Source organism: Trichosurus vulpecula, chromosome 3 (assembly GCF_011100635.1).
Source record: "Trichosurus vulpecula isolate mTriVul1 chromosome 3, mTriVul1.pri, whole genome shotgun sequence".
Classification (NCBI taxonomy): Eukaryota; Metazoa; Chordata; class Mammalia; order Diprotodontia; family Phalangeridae; genus Trichosurus; species Trichosurus vulpecula.
Window position 1 is genome coordinate 307,776,505 of NC_050575.1, and position 15,894 is coordinate 307,792,398.

The 15,894-nt window shown below is 37.4% G+C and overlaps 1 protein-coding gene across 1 annotated transcript in view; it reads right to left on the reverse strand.

Moving 5' to 3' along the window:
- The window catches only part of KCNU1 (potassium calcium-activated channel subfamily U member 1), a gene marked incomplete at its 5' end in the record, with an annotated part of 434,479 nt that overhangs the window by 137,075 nt on the left and 281,510 nt on the right, over positions 1-15,894 (reverse strand). Inside the window, 3 exon segments of the mRNA XM_036750000.1 lie at positions 5,365-5,392; positions 9,424-9,598; positions 12,246-12,470. Of these exon segments, the coding sequence (XP_036605895.1) occupies positions 5,365-5,392; positions 9,424-9,598; positions 12,246-12,470 (428 nt within the window).

The following is a 15,894-nucleotide window of genomic DNA, read 5'->3' on the forward strand; positions in this document are numbered from 1 at the left end:
AGTAGCATTGATAACCAGTTGGTAGAGGTTTCCCAACTTGGTCAGTTATGCATTTCCTGATGGGTGGAAGGCTGAGTAAGCAAAATCATCCCTATGATTAAATCAGAGTTAGCAATTTTCTATTCCTTAGCACTACCTCAAAGAATCACGGAATTTGAGAGTAAGAGAGGGTCTTAATGGTCATCTAATCCAATTCATACATGAAAGGAATACCCACTAGACCATGTGACAAATGATTATCTAGCGTCTTCTAGCAGATCTCCAAGGAGAGAGGACCTACTGCTTAGCCCATTCCATATTTGAACAGTTCAAGTTATTAAAAAGTCTTTCCTGCGACATTAGGACTAAAATTTCCCCTTTGCAATTTCTACTGATTTCTCCTGGTGCCCACTGAGAACAAACAAAATGTTTAATCAATCTTCCACTTGAAAACCCTTCAGATATTTGAACACAACTATCATATGTCCCTTAGTCTTTCTCACCCACCCGCCCCTTTCAGACCAAACATGTCTAATTCCTTCAACCATCCTCATATAACACGGATTCATTGCCCTTCCCCATCCTGGCTACCTTCCTCTGAACTTTCTTCAGATTATTTATGTCATTTTAAACCATGGTGCCTAGAACTGAACATAACATTCCAGATGAGGTTTGATGAGGGGTGAGTGCAGTGGGGTTATCATCTCCCTATTCCTGTTAGCTATCCATTTCTGAATGCAGCCCAAAATTGCATGCACTTTTTCTTTTGGTTGCCATATCACACTGCTTAGTCATATTGAGCTTGCAGTCCAATAAAACCTGAAGATTCTTCCAGAACAGATGTTGTGTATCTATTCAGCCTCAATCTATTACTTGTAAAGTTGATTTTATTTGTACCTAAGGGCAAGAATTTACACTTATTCCTATTGAAATCTGTCCTAACGAACAAAGCCCAACAGCAAGAGATAGAAAGAGAAATGCCATTTAAAGTTACTGTAGACACTATAAAATATTTGGGAGTCTATCTGCCAAGACAAACCCAGGGCCTATATGAACATAATTACAAAACACTTTTCACACAAATAAAGTCAGATCTAAATAAATGGAAAAATATCAGTTGTTCATGGTTAGGTCAAGCTAATATAATAAAAATGACAATTTTACCTAAATTAATTTATTTATTCAGTGCCATACCCACTGAACTACCAAAAAATATTTTACAGAGCTGAATAAAATAATAACAAAATTCATCTGGAAATTTGTCTTAGAGGGGTGGAGCCAAGATGGCAGAGTAAAAGGAGGGACCTACTTGAGCTCTTCCTCAAACCCCTCCAAAATACCTGTAAAATGACTCTAAACAAATTCTAAAGCAGCAGAACCCACAAAATGACAGAGTGAAACAAACTTCCAGCCCAGGACAACCAGGAAGGTCGACAGGAAAGTCTCTTGCACCAGTCTGAGAGAGGAGCACAGGCCAGTGCAAAATGCACCAGCACAGACCAGGCCACAGCAAACCCAGAGCAGGCCTTAGGGGACTGAACTGCTGGCAGCTGGCAGCAGGTTCCAGACTTCTCAATACACAAATGACAAAGACACCTTAAGTCAGTTGGAAAGGTTTGTTGGACCTGGGTAAGAGAGGAGCCCAGTCAGGCCCCAGCCCTGGATTGATGGCTGTAGTGGTGGTACAGTAGCAGCAACTCCTTCCAGATCTCTCTGCCCACAGATAGTGGGGGGATCAAGCAGCTGATCAGAGGGAGAATGCAAGGAACTCTTTGCTGGTGCTGAGGCAAGATTCTCTTGTTTTGCCTATGTTTGGATCTGGGTCACAGTCCTGGGACTAGGAGGAATGCTGGCATGGTGAAACTTGTGGCGGGGGTGGAGAGGGAAACCTCCTCACAGTTTCAAGACAGAAAACAGAACTTGTGGTCATTCACAGACCAGAGCACAGGCCAGGAGAGGAGTAAACACTTCTCATTTGATCATACCATCTTGGAAGAACTGAAAATTTACAGGTCCCTATAAGTATCTCTGAAAACAGCTGCACAAAACCCCTGAAGCTTCAGACAGTATACTGAACCCCCTCCCCCCACAATGGAAGTAGAGTAATACCTTGACAAAGAGTTCAAAAGTCAAGTAATTGCTTGGAAAAAATGAACAAACTGCAGAAAAAACTCAGACTACAGAATCTTACTTTGTTGACAAAGAAGATCAAAACATACAACCAGAAGAAGACAACAGAGTCAAAGCTCCTACATCCAATGCCTCTAGGAAAAAAATATGAATTGGTCACAGGCCATGGAAGAGCTCAAAAAGAATTTTGAAAATCAAGTAAGAGAAGCAGAGGAAAAAATGGGAAGAGAAATGATAATGATGCAAGAATATCATGAGAAATGAGTCAACAGCTTGCTAAAGGAGACTTTAAAAATGTTGAAGAAAATAACACCTTAAAAAATAGACTAACCCAAATGGCAAAAGAGGTCCAAACAGCCAATGAGGAGAAGAATGCCTTAAAAAGCAGAATTGGCCAAATGGAAAAGAAGGTCAAAAAGCTCACTGAAGAAAATAATTCCTTAAAAATTAGAATGGAGCAAATGGAAGCTAGTGATTCTATGAGAAATCAAAAAATTATAAAAGAAAAGTAGAAAAATGAAAAAATAGAAGACAATGTGAAATATCTCATTGGAAAAGACAAGTGACCTGGAAATAGATCCAGAAGAGATGATTTAAAAATTATTAGAAAACTTGAAAGCCATGATCATAAAAAGAGCCTAGACATCATCTTTCAAGAAATTATCCAAGAAAACTCCCCTGATATTCTAGAACGAGAGGGGAAAATAGAAATTGAAAGAATCTACCAATCACCTTATGAAAGAGATCCTAAAAGGAAAACCTCCAGGAATATGGTAGCCAAATTGCAAAGTTCCCAGTTCAAGGAGAAAAGATTGCAAGCAGTCAGAAAGAAACAATTCAAGCATTGTAGAACCACAATCAGGATAACACAAGATTTAGCAGCTTCTACATTAAGGGATCAGAGGGCTTGGAATATGATATTCCAGAGGTCAAATAAGCTAGTATTAAAACCAAGAATCAACTATCCAGCAAAACGGAGTATAATCCTTCAGGGGAAAAATGGATATTCAATGAAGTAGAGGACTTTCAAGCGTTCTTAATAAAAAGACCAGAGCTAAATAGAAAAGTTGACTTTCAAATACAAGAGTCACGAGAAGCATGAAAAGGCAAACAGGAAAGAGAAATCTTAAGAGACCTTATTAAAGCTACACTGTTTACTTTCTTACATGGAAAGATTTTATTTGTAACTCATGATACCTTTCTCAGTATTAGGGTAGTTGGAGGGAATATACATATATATATATATATATATAATATAATATATGTGTGTATGTGTGTGTATACATATTACATATATGTACATATGTAATATGTATACACACACATACATATATAACACATACACACACACACACATATATATATATATCCATATATGTGTGTGTATACAGACAGTGGGCACAGGGTGAACTGAATACAAAGGGATGATATCTAAAAAATAAAATTAAGGAGTGAGAGAGGAATGCTCTCACTAGGAGAAGAAGAAATGAAGAAGTAGAATGGGGTAAATTATTTCAAATAAAAGAGGCATGAAAAAGCTTTTACAATGGAGCAGAAGAATGGGGAGGTAAGACAGAATGAGTGAACCTTACTTTCATCTTGATGAGAGAATAACATACACACTCAATGCGGTATGAAACTCTATCTCACCCTATAGGAAAGTAGGGGGGAAGGGGATAAGAGAGGGCGAGATAATAGAAGGGAGAGCAAATTGGGGGACAGGGTAATCAAAAGCAAACACTTTTGAGGAGGCATAGGATAAAAGGAGAGAACAGAAAAATGAGGGGGGCAGGAGCAGATGGAGGGAAATATAGATAGTCTTTCACAACATGACTATTATGGAAGTGTTTTGCATGACTACACATGTATAACCTTTATTGACTTGCTTTCCTTCTCAATGAAGGTGAGTGGGGAGAGAGGAAGGGAGAGAATTTAGAACTCAAAGTTTTAAAAACAGATGTTAAAAATTGTTTTTATATGCAACTGGGAAATAAGATATACAGGCAATGGGGTATAGAAATCTATTTTGCCCAAAGGAAAATAGAAGGGAAAGGGATAAGAGAAGGGGTGGGGTGATAGAAGGGAGGGCAGATTGGGGGAAGGGGTAATCAGAATGTATGTTGTCTTGGGGTGGTGGGAGGGGAGAGATGGGGAGACAATTTTGAAACTCAAAATCTTGTGGAAGCAAATGTTGAAAACTAAAAATAAATTAATAAAAATATTACAACTTCCTAAAGACAAAATACAAAATAATAATAATACTAACAATAATAACAATAACAACAATAATAATAATAATAAATCAACTGCTAATTCTAAAAAAAAATATTAGATTCAGGCCAGTGTTCTAGCCTGTCAAGATGTTTTTGGATCCTGATTGTCACTCATAACGCTAAGTAATTCTCTCAGTTTTTTGTCAAATTTGATGAGCATACCTACTATGCCTTTACCTAAGTCATTGACAAACAATGTGAAAAAGTGCCAAGCACAGATTCCCTGGGGCATTCCACTAAAGACCTCCTGCCACTTAAACACTGAGCCATTAATAGTTACTCTAAACCTAGCCATCTAACTTGTTCTGAATCTATCTGATTATATCATCTTCTAGTCAGCAGGTTCACAAAGTGGGTGACACATGATCCAGTGGGGTGGTAGCCTCAGTGCATTTGGAGAGTGTTGAATAAAAATAAGGGGGCAGGGGAAGCATAAGGAAAGAAGAGAGGAAAAGAAAATTTTGATAAACTGTTCATACGTAGTTTATCTGTAATACAACAATGTTAAAGTCATAGTGATTACATTATTTTCCAAAAAAACACACAAAATGTAAGTTATAATAAACCAGTGGTCAAGTCCTCTGACAGGTCTTAATAAGCAAGCATTGGCAAGTGAGCTTGTCGTACATCGTTGGGAACTCCAGCCTGAATCAGCAGGAATATGTGTGTATAATGATATTTTTTGCAATATGATACCATGACTCACTATGATAACTGTGATAAAGTGTTACATGACATGATATTGAGTCACCGTTGTGCTTAGTTTCTCTTATCATCCTTAATTAATTCTGAGTTTTAGCATTCCTGATACTATTCTTACAGACCATGATACACTCTTTTATTTTTCTTCTGTTGCCTGCCCTTGCTTACATTTATGCACATTTTTTTAAAATCTAAATTTCTTGGTGAGCTCCATGCTCATCTACTTCAGTCTCTCTAGACAAATTTTATTATTTTTTTTCCTCTTGATTGGGACTGTTACCTTTTGTATCTTTCTAACAACAATGTTTCTTGCTGCTGTGGCTGTGTAAGGACCATATCACCAGCACACAGGAGGGCTGCTAGCACAGATTCTTTGATCTGTTTTTCTAAGAAAAGCAACTTAAAGGGGTTTACAACCTCACTTTAATTAAACATATATATATTATTCATATAGTTCAGGGGAAAAAGTCAGCACCCTGAACTTCAGAGCAAATACAAACAGAAATTACCAACAGAGACAATATAAACAGATCAACAGACAGGTTTCTGTCTGACGATAGCATACATAGTTACCAGAGAGAGAAGCACCAACATCTGGGTTTTCAAAGCTGGGGGGCTCTGATATGGTCAAATCACATGACACTCTTTCAGTGAGTGAGAGTCCCCAAGCAAAATGCTAACCTCAGAGTATATATATACCCTTTTTCAGGGCATCACAACCATGTGACTCAGACTCATGTGACCTAGGCCTTCCTGTGACTTAAACAGGTCATCAAAGACTTCCAATTCAATCAAAGAGTCTTCATTGAAACAAAGGCAAGACTCAATCAAAGGCACTCAATTGCCTTAGTGCTGAGGAGCACTCAAACAAAAAACAACAAAAGTCCCACTTTGCTTCCCATTATATTTGAAAGACAAAACTCATCAAAGGGCCTTGATTACTTCAGTGCTGAGAAGCACTCCAAAACAAAAGACAACAAAAGGTCCCATTTTACCTGCCTGATGCAAACAAAGACAAGACTCATTAAAGGCACTTGATTGCCCAAGGTATGCTAATACACCATGTTATACTTGGCTCAGACTCTATACATATCTACAATTATATAGTCTGCTAGACATTCAATAAACATTTTTAATTGTATGACCATAACAAGAGTACTTGTAGCAATCCTTTTGGAATATTCTCCCAACTCACACTCTTGTGATTTGACTCCCTAGAGGGCAGATTCTATTCCCAGATTGTAGTGTGGTCTGTGGGTTTGTACTCCTAAAACTAATATGTACAAATAAGTTATACGCAAGATAAATATGAAATAATCAACAGAAGGAAGACATTAGAATGAAGAGAGATTGGGGTAGACTTCCGATAAAGATGAGGTTTTAGCTGGGAACTAAAGAAAGCTAGGGAAGCCAGGAGGTGAAGATGAAGAGGAAGGGTATTTTATTCAATCAATCAAGAAACATTTATCCAGATACTGTGAGTGGTAAGTGCTGGGGATACAAAAAGAGGTAAAAGACTCACTATGGAAAGGAAATGGCATAAAAAGAGACAGAAATCCTCAGGCTGCTGTCTTCAAATTGTCAAAGGCTTATGTTCAAGAGATAGTGGATTTGTTATTCTATGTTGTTCTGAAAGGCAGCACTAAGACTAATTAGGAGGAAATTATAGAGAGTAAGATCTCATTTTAATATTTAAAAAACCCTTTATTATATTAGAGTAGTCCAATGTTTGAATGTATTGCCTTGCAAGGTAATGGTTCTCTGGACCTGGAAATCTTCAAATAGAGGCTGGATAATCCAGAAAAGATGTTATAGAAGAGACTCTGACATATTGTGGAGCATCACACAAGATGGTCGTGAGGGCTTTTCTAATTCTGAGGTTCTATTAAAATGCAATGAAATAGGACAAATAAGAGCACCTGTAGTCTCATTGTTGCTGTCTTCAGGGGGAAGGCACTTTACTGGGCACTGAGAAAGCCTTGAAAGTAGGAGTAAAGACTTTTGGATTACATTAACCTTGGCATGTGGAAAGTAGAATGGCAGTATTAGTTCTTACTTCAGAGCTCTTCCTCTTCATATGCACCCAGTAATAGACAAAGGAACAATAAAAATTTGTTGAATTGAACTATGTATCAACAGGTATTTTTTATCTATATAATAGATATATATGAACATATAGATATTATATTTATCTTAGTAGATACGAATTCTACTAAGGATTACCACCCTTTGTAGGAGGTATGAGCCTGAGAAGTCATTGTTCACATGTCTATGGAATAGTCACCATTTAGCCAGATTTGCATTGCATTTTATACTTAATGACATATACAAAATACTCATAAAAATTTCAGTCTTTTAGGCAATATAACATAGGAGAAATACCTAAGAATCTTGAGATCTGGATTTTAATCAAAGCACCAAATCTGACTCTTCTGCTAATAAATTAGATTCCTATGGAATACTGTATCAGTAAGGCAAGATTCATGACCTTGAGGATGACCACGAACATGCCTGAATGGTTTGGAATCGCAAGGTATGACAAATTCTTTATGTAGAAGGCAGAGGAAGTATAACATTTGTTTGGACTGCGGAGGGTAAAATCCAAGAACCAATACCCCCAATCTGATATAGTAGCAATTATATTCCAAAACCAGTAAACCTACCTCAATGTAGTAACAAGGAAATTACAACACAGTACTATAGCAAGAAACCAAGTCATTCTGTAACCTTCCCCCTGCACCCCACCCCCACTAGGGCCTTCCTGCAAACAATCACTCACAAATCCTAACTCTCTGCTCAGCACTCTCTTCTGCAGCTTTGCTGATGCTGGTTCTCTCAATATCTGTTCTTCAGTGCCTTCTTGATGACCGTTGCCTCAATGTCTTTCTCACAGTTCTGCTGCTCTCAGTTCTGTTCCTCTTGCATTATCTTCTCCTCTTCAATTCTGCTCTTCTTCAATTCTGGCTCTCCTTTTATACAGTCCTAGTTGCCATCTGATTGGCTAGAACTCAGGTCTCTGATTGGCTGAATTCATGATTGACTGGAATTCAGCGCACATGCCACTGGCTCTGGTCTTAGTGACTCCCCTTAGGGTCCTGAGGACTTCATGGCCCACATTAGCTTAGTACCTAGTAAGTAGGGGCTTTAGGCCTACTTATAAACAAAAATATAATCAAACCTTCCCACCAAGGCCCACTTGAGGCCTATTAAATGGGTGGGGATGATCTTAGATCACATTAATACTACAAATACTTCTTAACCTCTCTACATCTCAGTTTCCTCATTTGTCAAACAGGGTACATATATCACATGATTCATACTTGCACAATCTCACAGAATCATAGTCCAGATAATATAACATGTAATAGCCTTTCATATTATTTCAGGGTTTTATATACATTCTTAGTTTCTATCTATTCAAATTCATTTCAGCTTCCCAACCAGGCTAGTCAATATAAGTTACGTGATATTAATAATAATGGTGAACAGGACAGTTTATTTAAATACAATTAAAAGTATAAGACAAAGAACAGGATAATACATTAAACAGCAAAAAACAATCACAATTAACTATTGCCCAAACGATATGATGAGTTTTGATGTCCCTTACAAAGATAGTAGATCTGAAAGTATTTTGAAAAGCTAAATGTACCATATAACTACATAGTTACATATATTATATAACTATAAAGTATGCAGTTTTACATTTCCTATAACCTTCAAAACATAGTAGATATTCAATAAATATTTGTTTATTGATTATTGTTAATAACATTTATTTTGTGCTTGAAGATCTACAAAGCCTCTTTGATTTTCCCCATACCACAATATATAAATTTGGCAGATTTTTAAAGATTATCTTTTGTCTGTCTTTCCTTGGACATAGAAGGTAACAACCACCATTATTTTGTGACGTAGGTAGTATAGACATCATTATGCTAACTTTAGAGATGAAGAAATGGAGGCTCATGGAGAAGGGACTTTCTCAGAAAAAAAAACCATAGCAATGTCAGAAGAAGGATTTGAGATCACGTCATGTTTCCTCGTAAAGTGTTCTTTCCCACATTCCAAGAACTCCATATTATAACAACAGTATAGAAAGTTGGTACATAAAAACTCAGATAAAAAGTTACTTGGAGCTGGCTTCAAAGGGGGAAAATATACAGATACCAATTTTACTCTTGACAGTGTGACAAAGGACTCAAGTGCAGGCCCATCATAGAATCTTAACTATGGAAAGCAGCTATGAAGTTCTCCAGGACACTCTCCAGTTTAAAGAGGAAAGATTTGCTTTTCCATCTGTGTTCCCTTCTGTCTTCCTTTCTAGGAGAGTTCTTACCTTCTGACAAATTGTTAGAGACTCGAATAGATTGAACGTTGAGCGTAGCCAAGATAGACTCAACATCGACCATAACACAGGTGCTTGATGACTCAGATGGTTGGGCCAGGACAGCACACATTGAACATTCTCTAATGTTGGCTGCAATTAGGTCTCCAAGAAAGAGAGCAGATCCCTACATGGGAACATGGAGGAAGGAAAGAGGATTAGTTAGAAATTAGGCAGTTACCTAAGCTTGTGGATAAGCATAGTGAAATAAAAGCAATGAAAGGTCAGGCTAGAAATTCACAATTTTGTCAAGCGTTAGTGAATGTGACTGATCCTGAAGTCAGTCAGTCAGTCAACAAGCATTTATTAAGTCCTAATAATATCCCTGGCACTGTTAAGTGTTGGGGATATAAATACAAGTAAAAATAAAAACAGTCCCTGTCCTCAGTGAGCTTAATGGGGGAAGATTTCACATTAAAAGGAAATGAAAAGTCTATGGATGAGAAGGGATGGGGAAGAAGGTACCCTGAAAGGGTCATGGTGGCAGATAAACTTCCTAAATGCCAGATGCTCCTACTTTGGAAATCCTTCAAGGAAGGAATCTTTTTATATTCCTGGAAAAATGGTGGAGAGAGCATTATACTTAACAATCAGTTCTCAACTATTTGAGAGTAGGTCAAGGAAGCAATTGAAATAGGGGCCTAAGAATTCTTATACAATGGTGAAATAGGGCAATTTATTCAAAGCAAGTTAAAGAACAGGAAACGTGTATCGATCAGCGAAAAAAAAAAGTCAACATCTGTCTCAAATCTTAAATCCCAAGGACATTTCATACTGACAGAAGGGAACATAGTGTTATAATAAGCGACTATTCTTAAAACCCAAATATGACTCCTGGTACATCTCCTAAAGAAAGCCTGTAAGGATCCCCTAACAATTGTAGTAGTTTGTGTTCTCTCCCTCAAGTTATCATGTCAATTCTTATCTTTTTACATAATGTATTGTATCTCTCCAGTAGGAAGTAAGCTCCTTGAGAGAAGGGATTGGCTTTTTCTTTTTATCTTCAGTACCTACATAGATGATGCTTTTCACATTTTAGGAGTTTTGTACATTTGGGTTACATCGGTGTGGATCACTGGATTTAGAGGTGAAATGAACTTTAGATTTGATCTCATACAATCCTTTCATTTTAACAGAAAAGGAAATAGAGGTCAAGAGAGTGAAAATAGTATGCCCAAACTTTCACAATCAATAAGTAACAGGTTTAAAATAATAAATATCAGAACTAGGATTTGGGCCCAGGTCCTCTGACTCTGGATACAGTGTCCTTTCTACTGCAACAATAATGCCTATTAGAATTGGAAATCCTTCATGTGAAGTTTTTGGGAGATCTATCTTTCCTCTTCCACATTCTGCTAGCTGTAGGTAGGAGGTAGATGTAGGAAAGCACATGGGGACAAAGTAAATTTGGCTGTATATTGGGATTCATTTCTAAAGCATGAAGTTGTGTCCTTCCTAGCCATGGTTTACCATGGCCCCAAACATGGTGATGGAATTCTCTACACTTAACCAGGCTGGTTTTCAGGAGGCAGTCTAAGCACTGATCTTGGAGCCCAAACATCAGGTTTTGAATCTTAGTTCTTCCCCTTACTATGTGTCCAAGCTTGGGTTTGACCTCTTGAGACCTTGATTTACTCATCCCCAAAATGAAGGAGTTGAGCTCAGTGAAGCCTAGGATGCTTTCCAGCTCTAAATCTATTATCCTCCAAGGATAAATACCCAGTCCATCAACTGTTCTCTGCAAAGTCAGCAATGATCTGTTTATTGCTAAATCCAGACACCTTTGTTTAAACCTAATTCTTCTTGACTTCTGCAGAGCATTTGATATTATTGAGAATGCTTCCTTCTGGATACTCATTTCTCTGGATTTTCATAACACAACTGTGTTGTGGTTCTCTTCATATCTGCTGGACTGATTCTTCTCTCTTTTCCTTGTTGGCTTATCATCCATGTCTTGCTCCTTCAAGGATATGCTCAAATAACAAAATGTTCAAGGAGCATTTCCTAACTCTTCCAGTTGTATCTCTCCCTCCCCAATCACTGTGTACTTTTTGAGGGAGGGATAACATAACCTGTAATCATTTATCTTGAAGAGCCTTTAAGAAAGAACCCAGGGTTGCCTTTATGACATGATGAGATATTAGAAATAGGCTATTACAAAGGGCTCTGTAAATAGCAGGCATTTAACAATAATTGTATATGTTGTGTTTTTGTATCTGCTTTATTTTTCTTATAAGATCAGACTGTGATCACCATAAAGCCATGGTCTGTGTTATTTCTCTATACCTCTCTCACAGTGATTAATATAGATCATCACAAATAGTAGGCACTTTAAAAATCTCAAGGGTTTTGTAATATTTGCTGAAGTCTGAATACAAGTATAAAAATAAATACTACATGTGCGTAGTAGATCTATGGATTGTGATATACCACTGAAGGGAGTACCCACATTAATGAGAAAACAGATATATTAAAGGCTATTTCTGAAAACTCAAAGGCCTTTAATAATATTAATTAAATGAAAATAACATGAAATTATATTTATATAACACTTTAAGGTTTACCAAGTTCTTTCCTCCTAATCGTCATGAATTTTTTGTTTCATTCTCCAAATTGTTACAAATATTCCATCCAAATTTTGACAGTCTTCACAGATAAGAAAATCCTGATATCAAGAGAGGCCAATTCTTGCTCAGATTTTTCCATCATTTTAAAATCAGTATTGCAACAATGAAATGAAGACTTTTACATCCTCCCCCCACACTCACACTTACTGGGAGTATATACAGCTTGGGAAAATTTCTCAGGAACCTCCATTCTTTTTGCAGGTAATCCAAAGACCCAATGAACACAATGTCCTTCAGCTCTTTGAAGGTATAGTTACTGGTTCTTAGGGGCATCACAAAGTTCCGAAGCCCCAGCAGGGGAGACTGAGAATTTCCAAAGACACAGGCGACAATATGGTTCTGGAATTTTACCATGTCATGCTCAATATGTTTCTAAAGAGAAACAACCCAGAGAAAAAGAGAAGTTTTTTTTTAAATCCTCCATCAAAGACATCATTTCTAGAAATTAGAAAATGAATTTCCTACATGTGTACCTTTTTTCTGTTCCTCCTCCACAGCTAAGTTTTTCCAGGCTTAGCTCTCTGCCTGTTGTGACCCTCACATCAAGGCAGGAGTGAGCTCTGGTACGACAAATACTGTCAAGTTCTAAAATCTGGATAAGGTGAATGATTTACTTCACTGGTGTCAAACTCACATAGAAACAGAGTCATTAAACCCTAAACAAGGATCCCTGTGGGCCACAAATTGACTGACAAACAAACATATTAACATTACCTATGTTTACTTGTATTTTTATTTATTTTGTTATACATTTTTCTATACTTTTTAATCTGGTTCAGGAACACTCAGGAATGTTCTAACTGTGTAGTTGATACATCTGGCCTACTTGACCATGTGTAGTCATATATTCATTGAGAAGTAGCTAGGTGGTAAAAGTTGACATAGAACTGAACTGGATCTGGAAAGACCTAAATTCAAACAGCTGTCATGTCAAACTCTGATAGAAATGGGGGCTACTAACCTGAATATAAGGATCCTTGCAGTCCATGTACTGACTTAGTTTAAAATGTAGTACTATCTATGTTTTACTAAACATTTTCCAATTATGTTTTAATCTGCATTAATATGAATTGCACTCAGGAGACTTTATGTTTGATACCTCTGATCTAGTCCAACCCCTTAATTTTGCAATCAAAATATACTTTAGTGGAAAGAGCTCTGGATTTGGAGTCAGAATCCACGAATTCAAATTTAGATCTGCTACAATGACTGTTGAAGTGACCTTGGGCAAGTCTCTGGGATTCAGTTTCCTCATCTATAAAATTACAGGATTATGCTAAATGAACTGTAAGTATCTATCTGGTAGTCTATAAAAGCTAAAGTATTTTTCCCCAGATAGATCTCTAACTATAGATATATCTACATCTATGTATCTAATCCTATATCTGTAGGTATATCCTATACCTACATCTATATCTATAGATACATCTACATTTATATCTCTAGATATATCTCTAGATATATCTACCCCTACCTCTACCTCTACCTCTAGCTCTACCTCTACCTCTACGTCTACATCTACATCTATATCTATATCTATATAGCAGAATCTGAACTCAAAGCAAGGTGTTCAGACTCAAGAGCCAGTGTTCATTCTATTGTATCACACTGCCTTTTCTTCTTCCTACCAATCATCTATAAGAGGATATAAATGCCTATTTGCAATAAATATTCATTCCCAAGGCAACACAGATTTCCTTGAAAGCTAAGTCTAATGCCTGAATTCCTTTATGCATTTATACCACTGTATATCATGGCTCATAAAAGTGCCTGGAGTTTCAGAGCTGATGGTAGTTACTGGGAAGTCATAAGAGACAGGGTGGTATGGACAAAAGGCGATTTCTGTGCATTTACAAAATTGTGACCTGCTAGGATGAGTATTTAGGATCTCTGGTCCTCAGTTTTCCCATATATAAAATGAAGGAGGTAGTGGATTAAATAATTGAGTAGGGCCCCTACAGTCTTAGATCCTGGTACTCCTAAGAAACTCCCCTATGTCAGCTCTTCACTGTGCTGCATGTTGGGCTGCCAACTAAGGGAGGTTGAAGAAAAGTCATGAAATGGGGACCTGGAAGCAGATATTTCAACCAAATGGAAGGTACCAAATTAGCATATGTGCTAAGTAAAACTGCCTTTTAAAAAGCTCCCCTATACCCCGCAAAAGGAAACATAACCATGTTGTCTGGGGAGCCCACCATGAATGATCCGAATTTTAAACAAATCTATTTAAGAATTGTCTCTAGCTAACCAGATTAGTTTTAAGTTGAATAATGAAGCCTCTAATGCTATTTAATGTAACATGCCTAAAGTCCAACAATTACTCTTCTGAATAGAACTAAACAATTAGAAACAAGATTCATGGCACAGGGTATTAATAGGCATAGCTAGAGATGCTTTTTAGGAGAAGCTGTGGGACAAAGCTGTTTCTTACCATGAAGAGTACTGGATTTGGAATCAGAGGAGTTGAGTTTGAGATCTGGCTTTGCAGTTAACTGTCAGTGTGACTAGGGCTAACAACCTCTCTGGGTCTCATCTTCCTCGTATAAAATGATAGGAGTTGAACTAGATCAGCGGTGGGGAACCTGCGACCTTGAGGCTATATGTGGCCTCCAGGTCCTCAAGTACAGCCCTTTGACTGAATCCAAAGTTCACAGAACAAATCCTTTTATTAAATGGATAACATTCTGGGTTTGGAGTCTGAAGACTTTGATTATAATCCTACCTTTGACATATACATACTAGCTGTGTGCAATCCAGAAAGAAACTGTCTCTATTCCTGAAGCAACTGCCTAGGATTTATCTTCTAAGGCCGTTGGCTTTCAATCTACATTAGTGAAGGAGTTCCTATACTAAAAGTTCTCCAGAATGACAAAATCAGATTTTTCAAGTAGTCTATGCAATATAAGCCAAAGAATCCATGTCCTCATGTCCCTCTACGAAGAAAAAAGTAAAACTATTATGGCTTCTGGACACAATTGCACATCAAAAATACCCAAAAGAGGTTTCAGAATCTCTCTTTGACATCTCACAGTATAGTCTTCACACCAAAGATTCAATAAATAATAAATCATATTATTATTATCATTCTAGTAGTTTGGCTTTCATGTTTTTCTCACAACAAACATCTGATGTAGGTATTTTTATACCAAGAACAATTCATTAGAGGGCTCTAAGCAGAGGCTGGTCCACTTGCAGGTAATATTGTAGTGGGTATCCTTTTGTGGGGTATGAGTTGGACAAGATTGCTTTAAACTTTGAAATTCTATGATCTATGATTCCCACTGTACAGATTAGCAAGCAGATGTTCAGAGAGGGGCCAGGGGCTTGCTCAGTGTTCATATAGTTCAGAACTGTCTAAACAGGGACAACACTATTTCAGATTCAACTGCTCTTCCTGCTATATAATTCCTATTATTTAGTATCCATTTATTAGCTTCTTGGATTCTTCTGTTCTATAATGAGCTCCTCAAACTTTCCAAAACTTTGCCTCCCACCGAAAACACATTCGGTTTTCTGCTCAAAGGAAGTTTCTTCTGCTTAGTTTAGAGGAAGACAATTAATTGCTAAAATGGTGAGTTTCAGGTCCCCTAATTGTCTGCCCGTTGACATGACAGCTCAGGAGATTCCCTGTTTTTGATCCAATGATTCATTACACTTTTCCAAAACTGGATAGCCTCCTTGGCAGGATACTGGTATCAAATTACAGGTGTGTTCCATATGTTTGTGTGTGTGTGTGTGTGTGTGTGTGTGTGTGTGTATGTGTGTGGAGAAAGTGTATACACAAGCAAACATATGC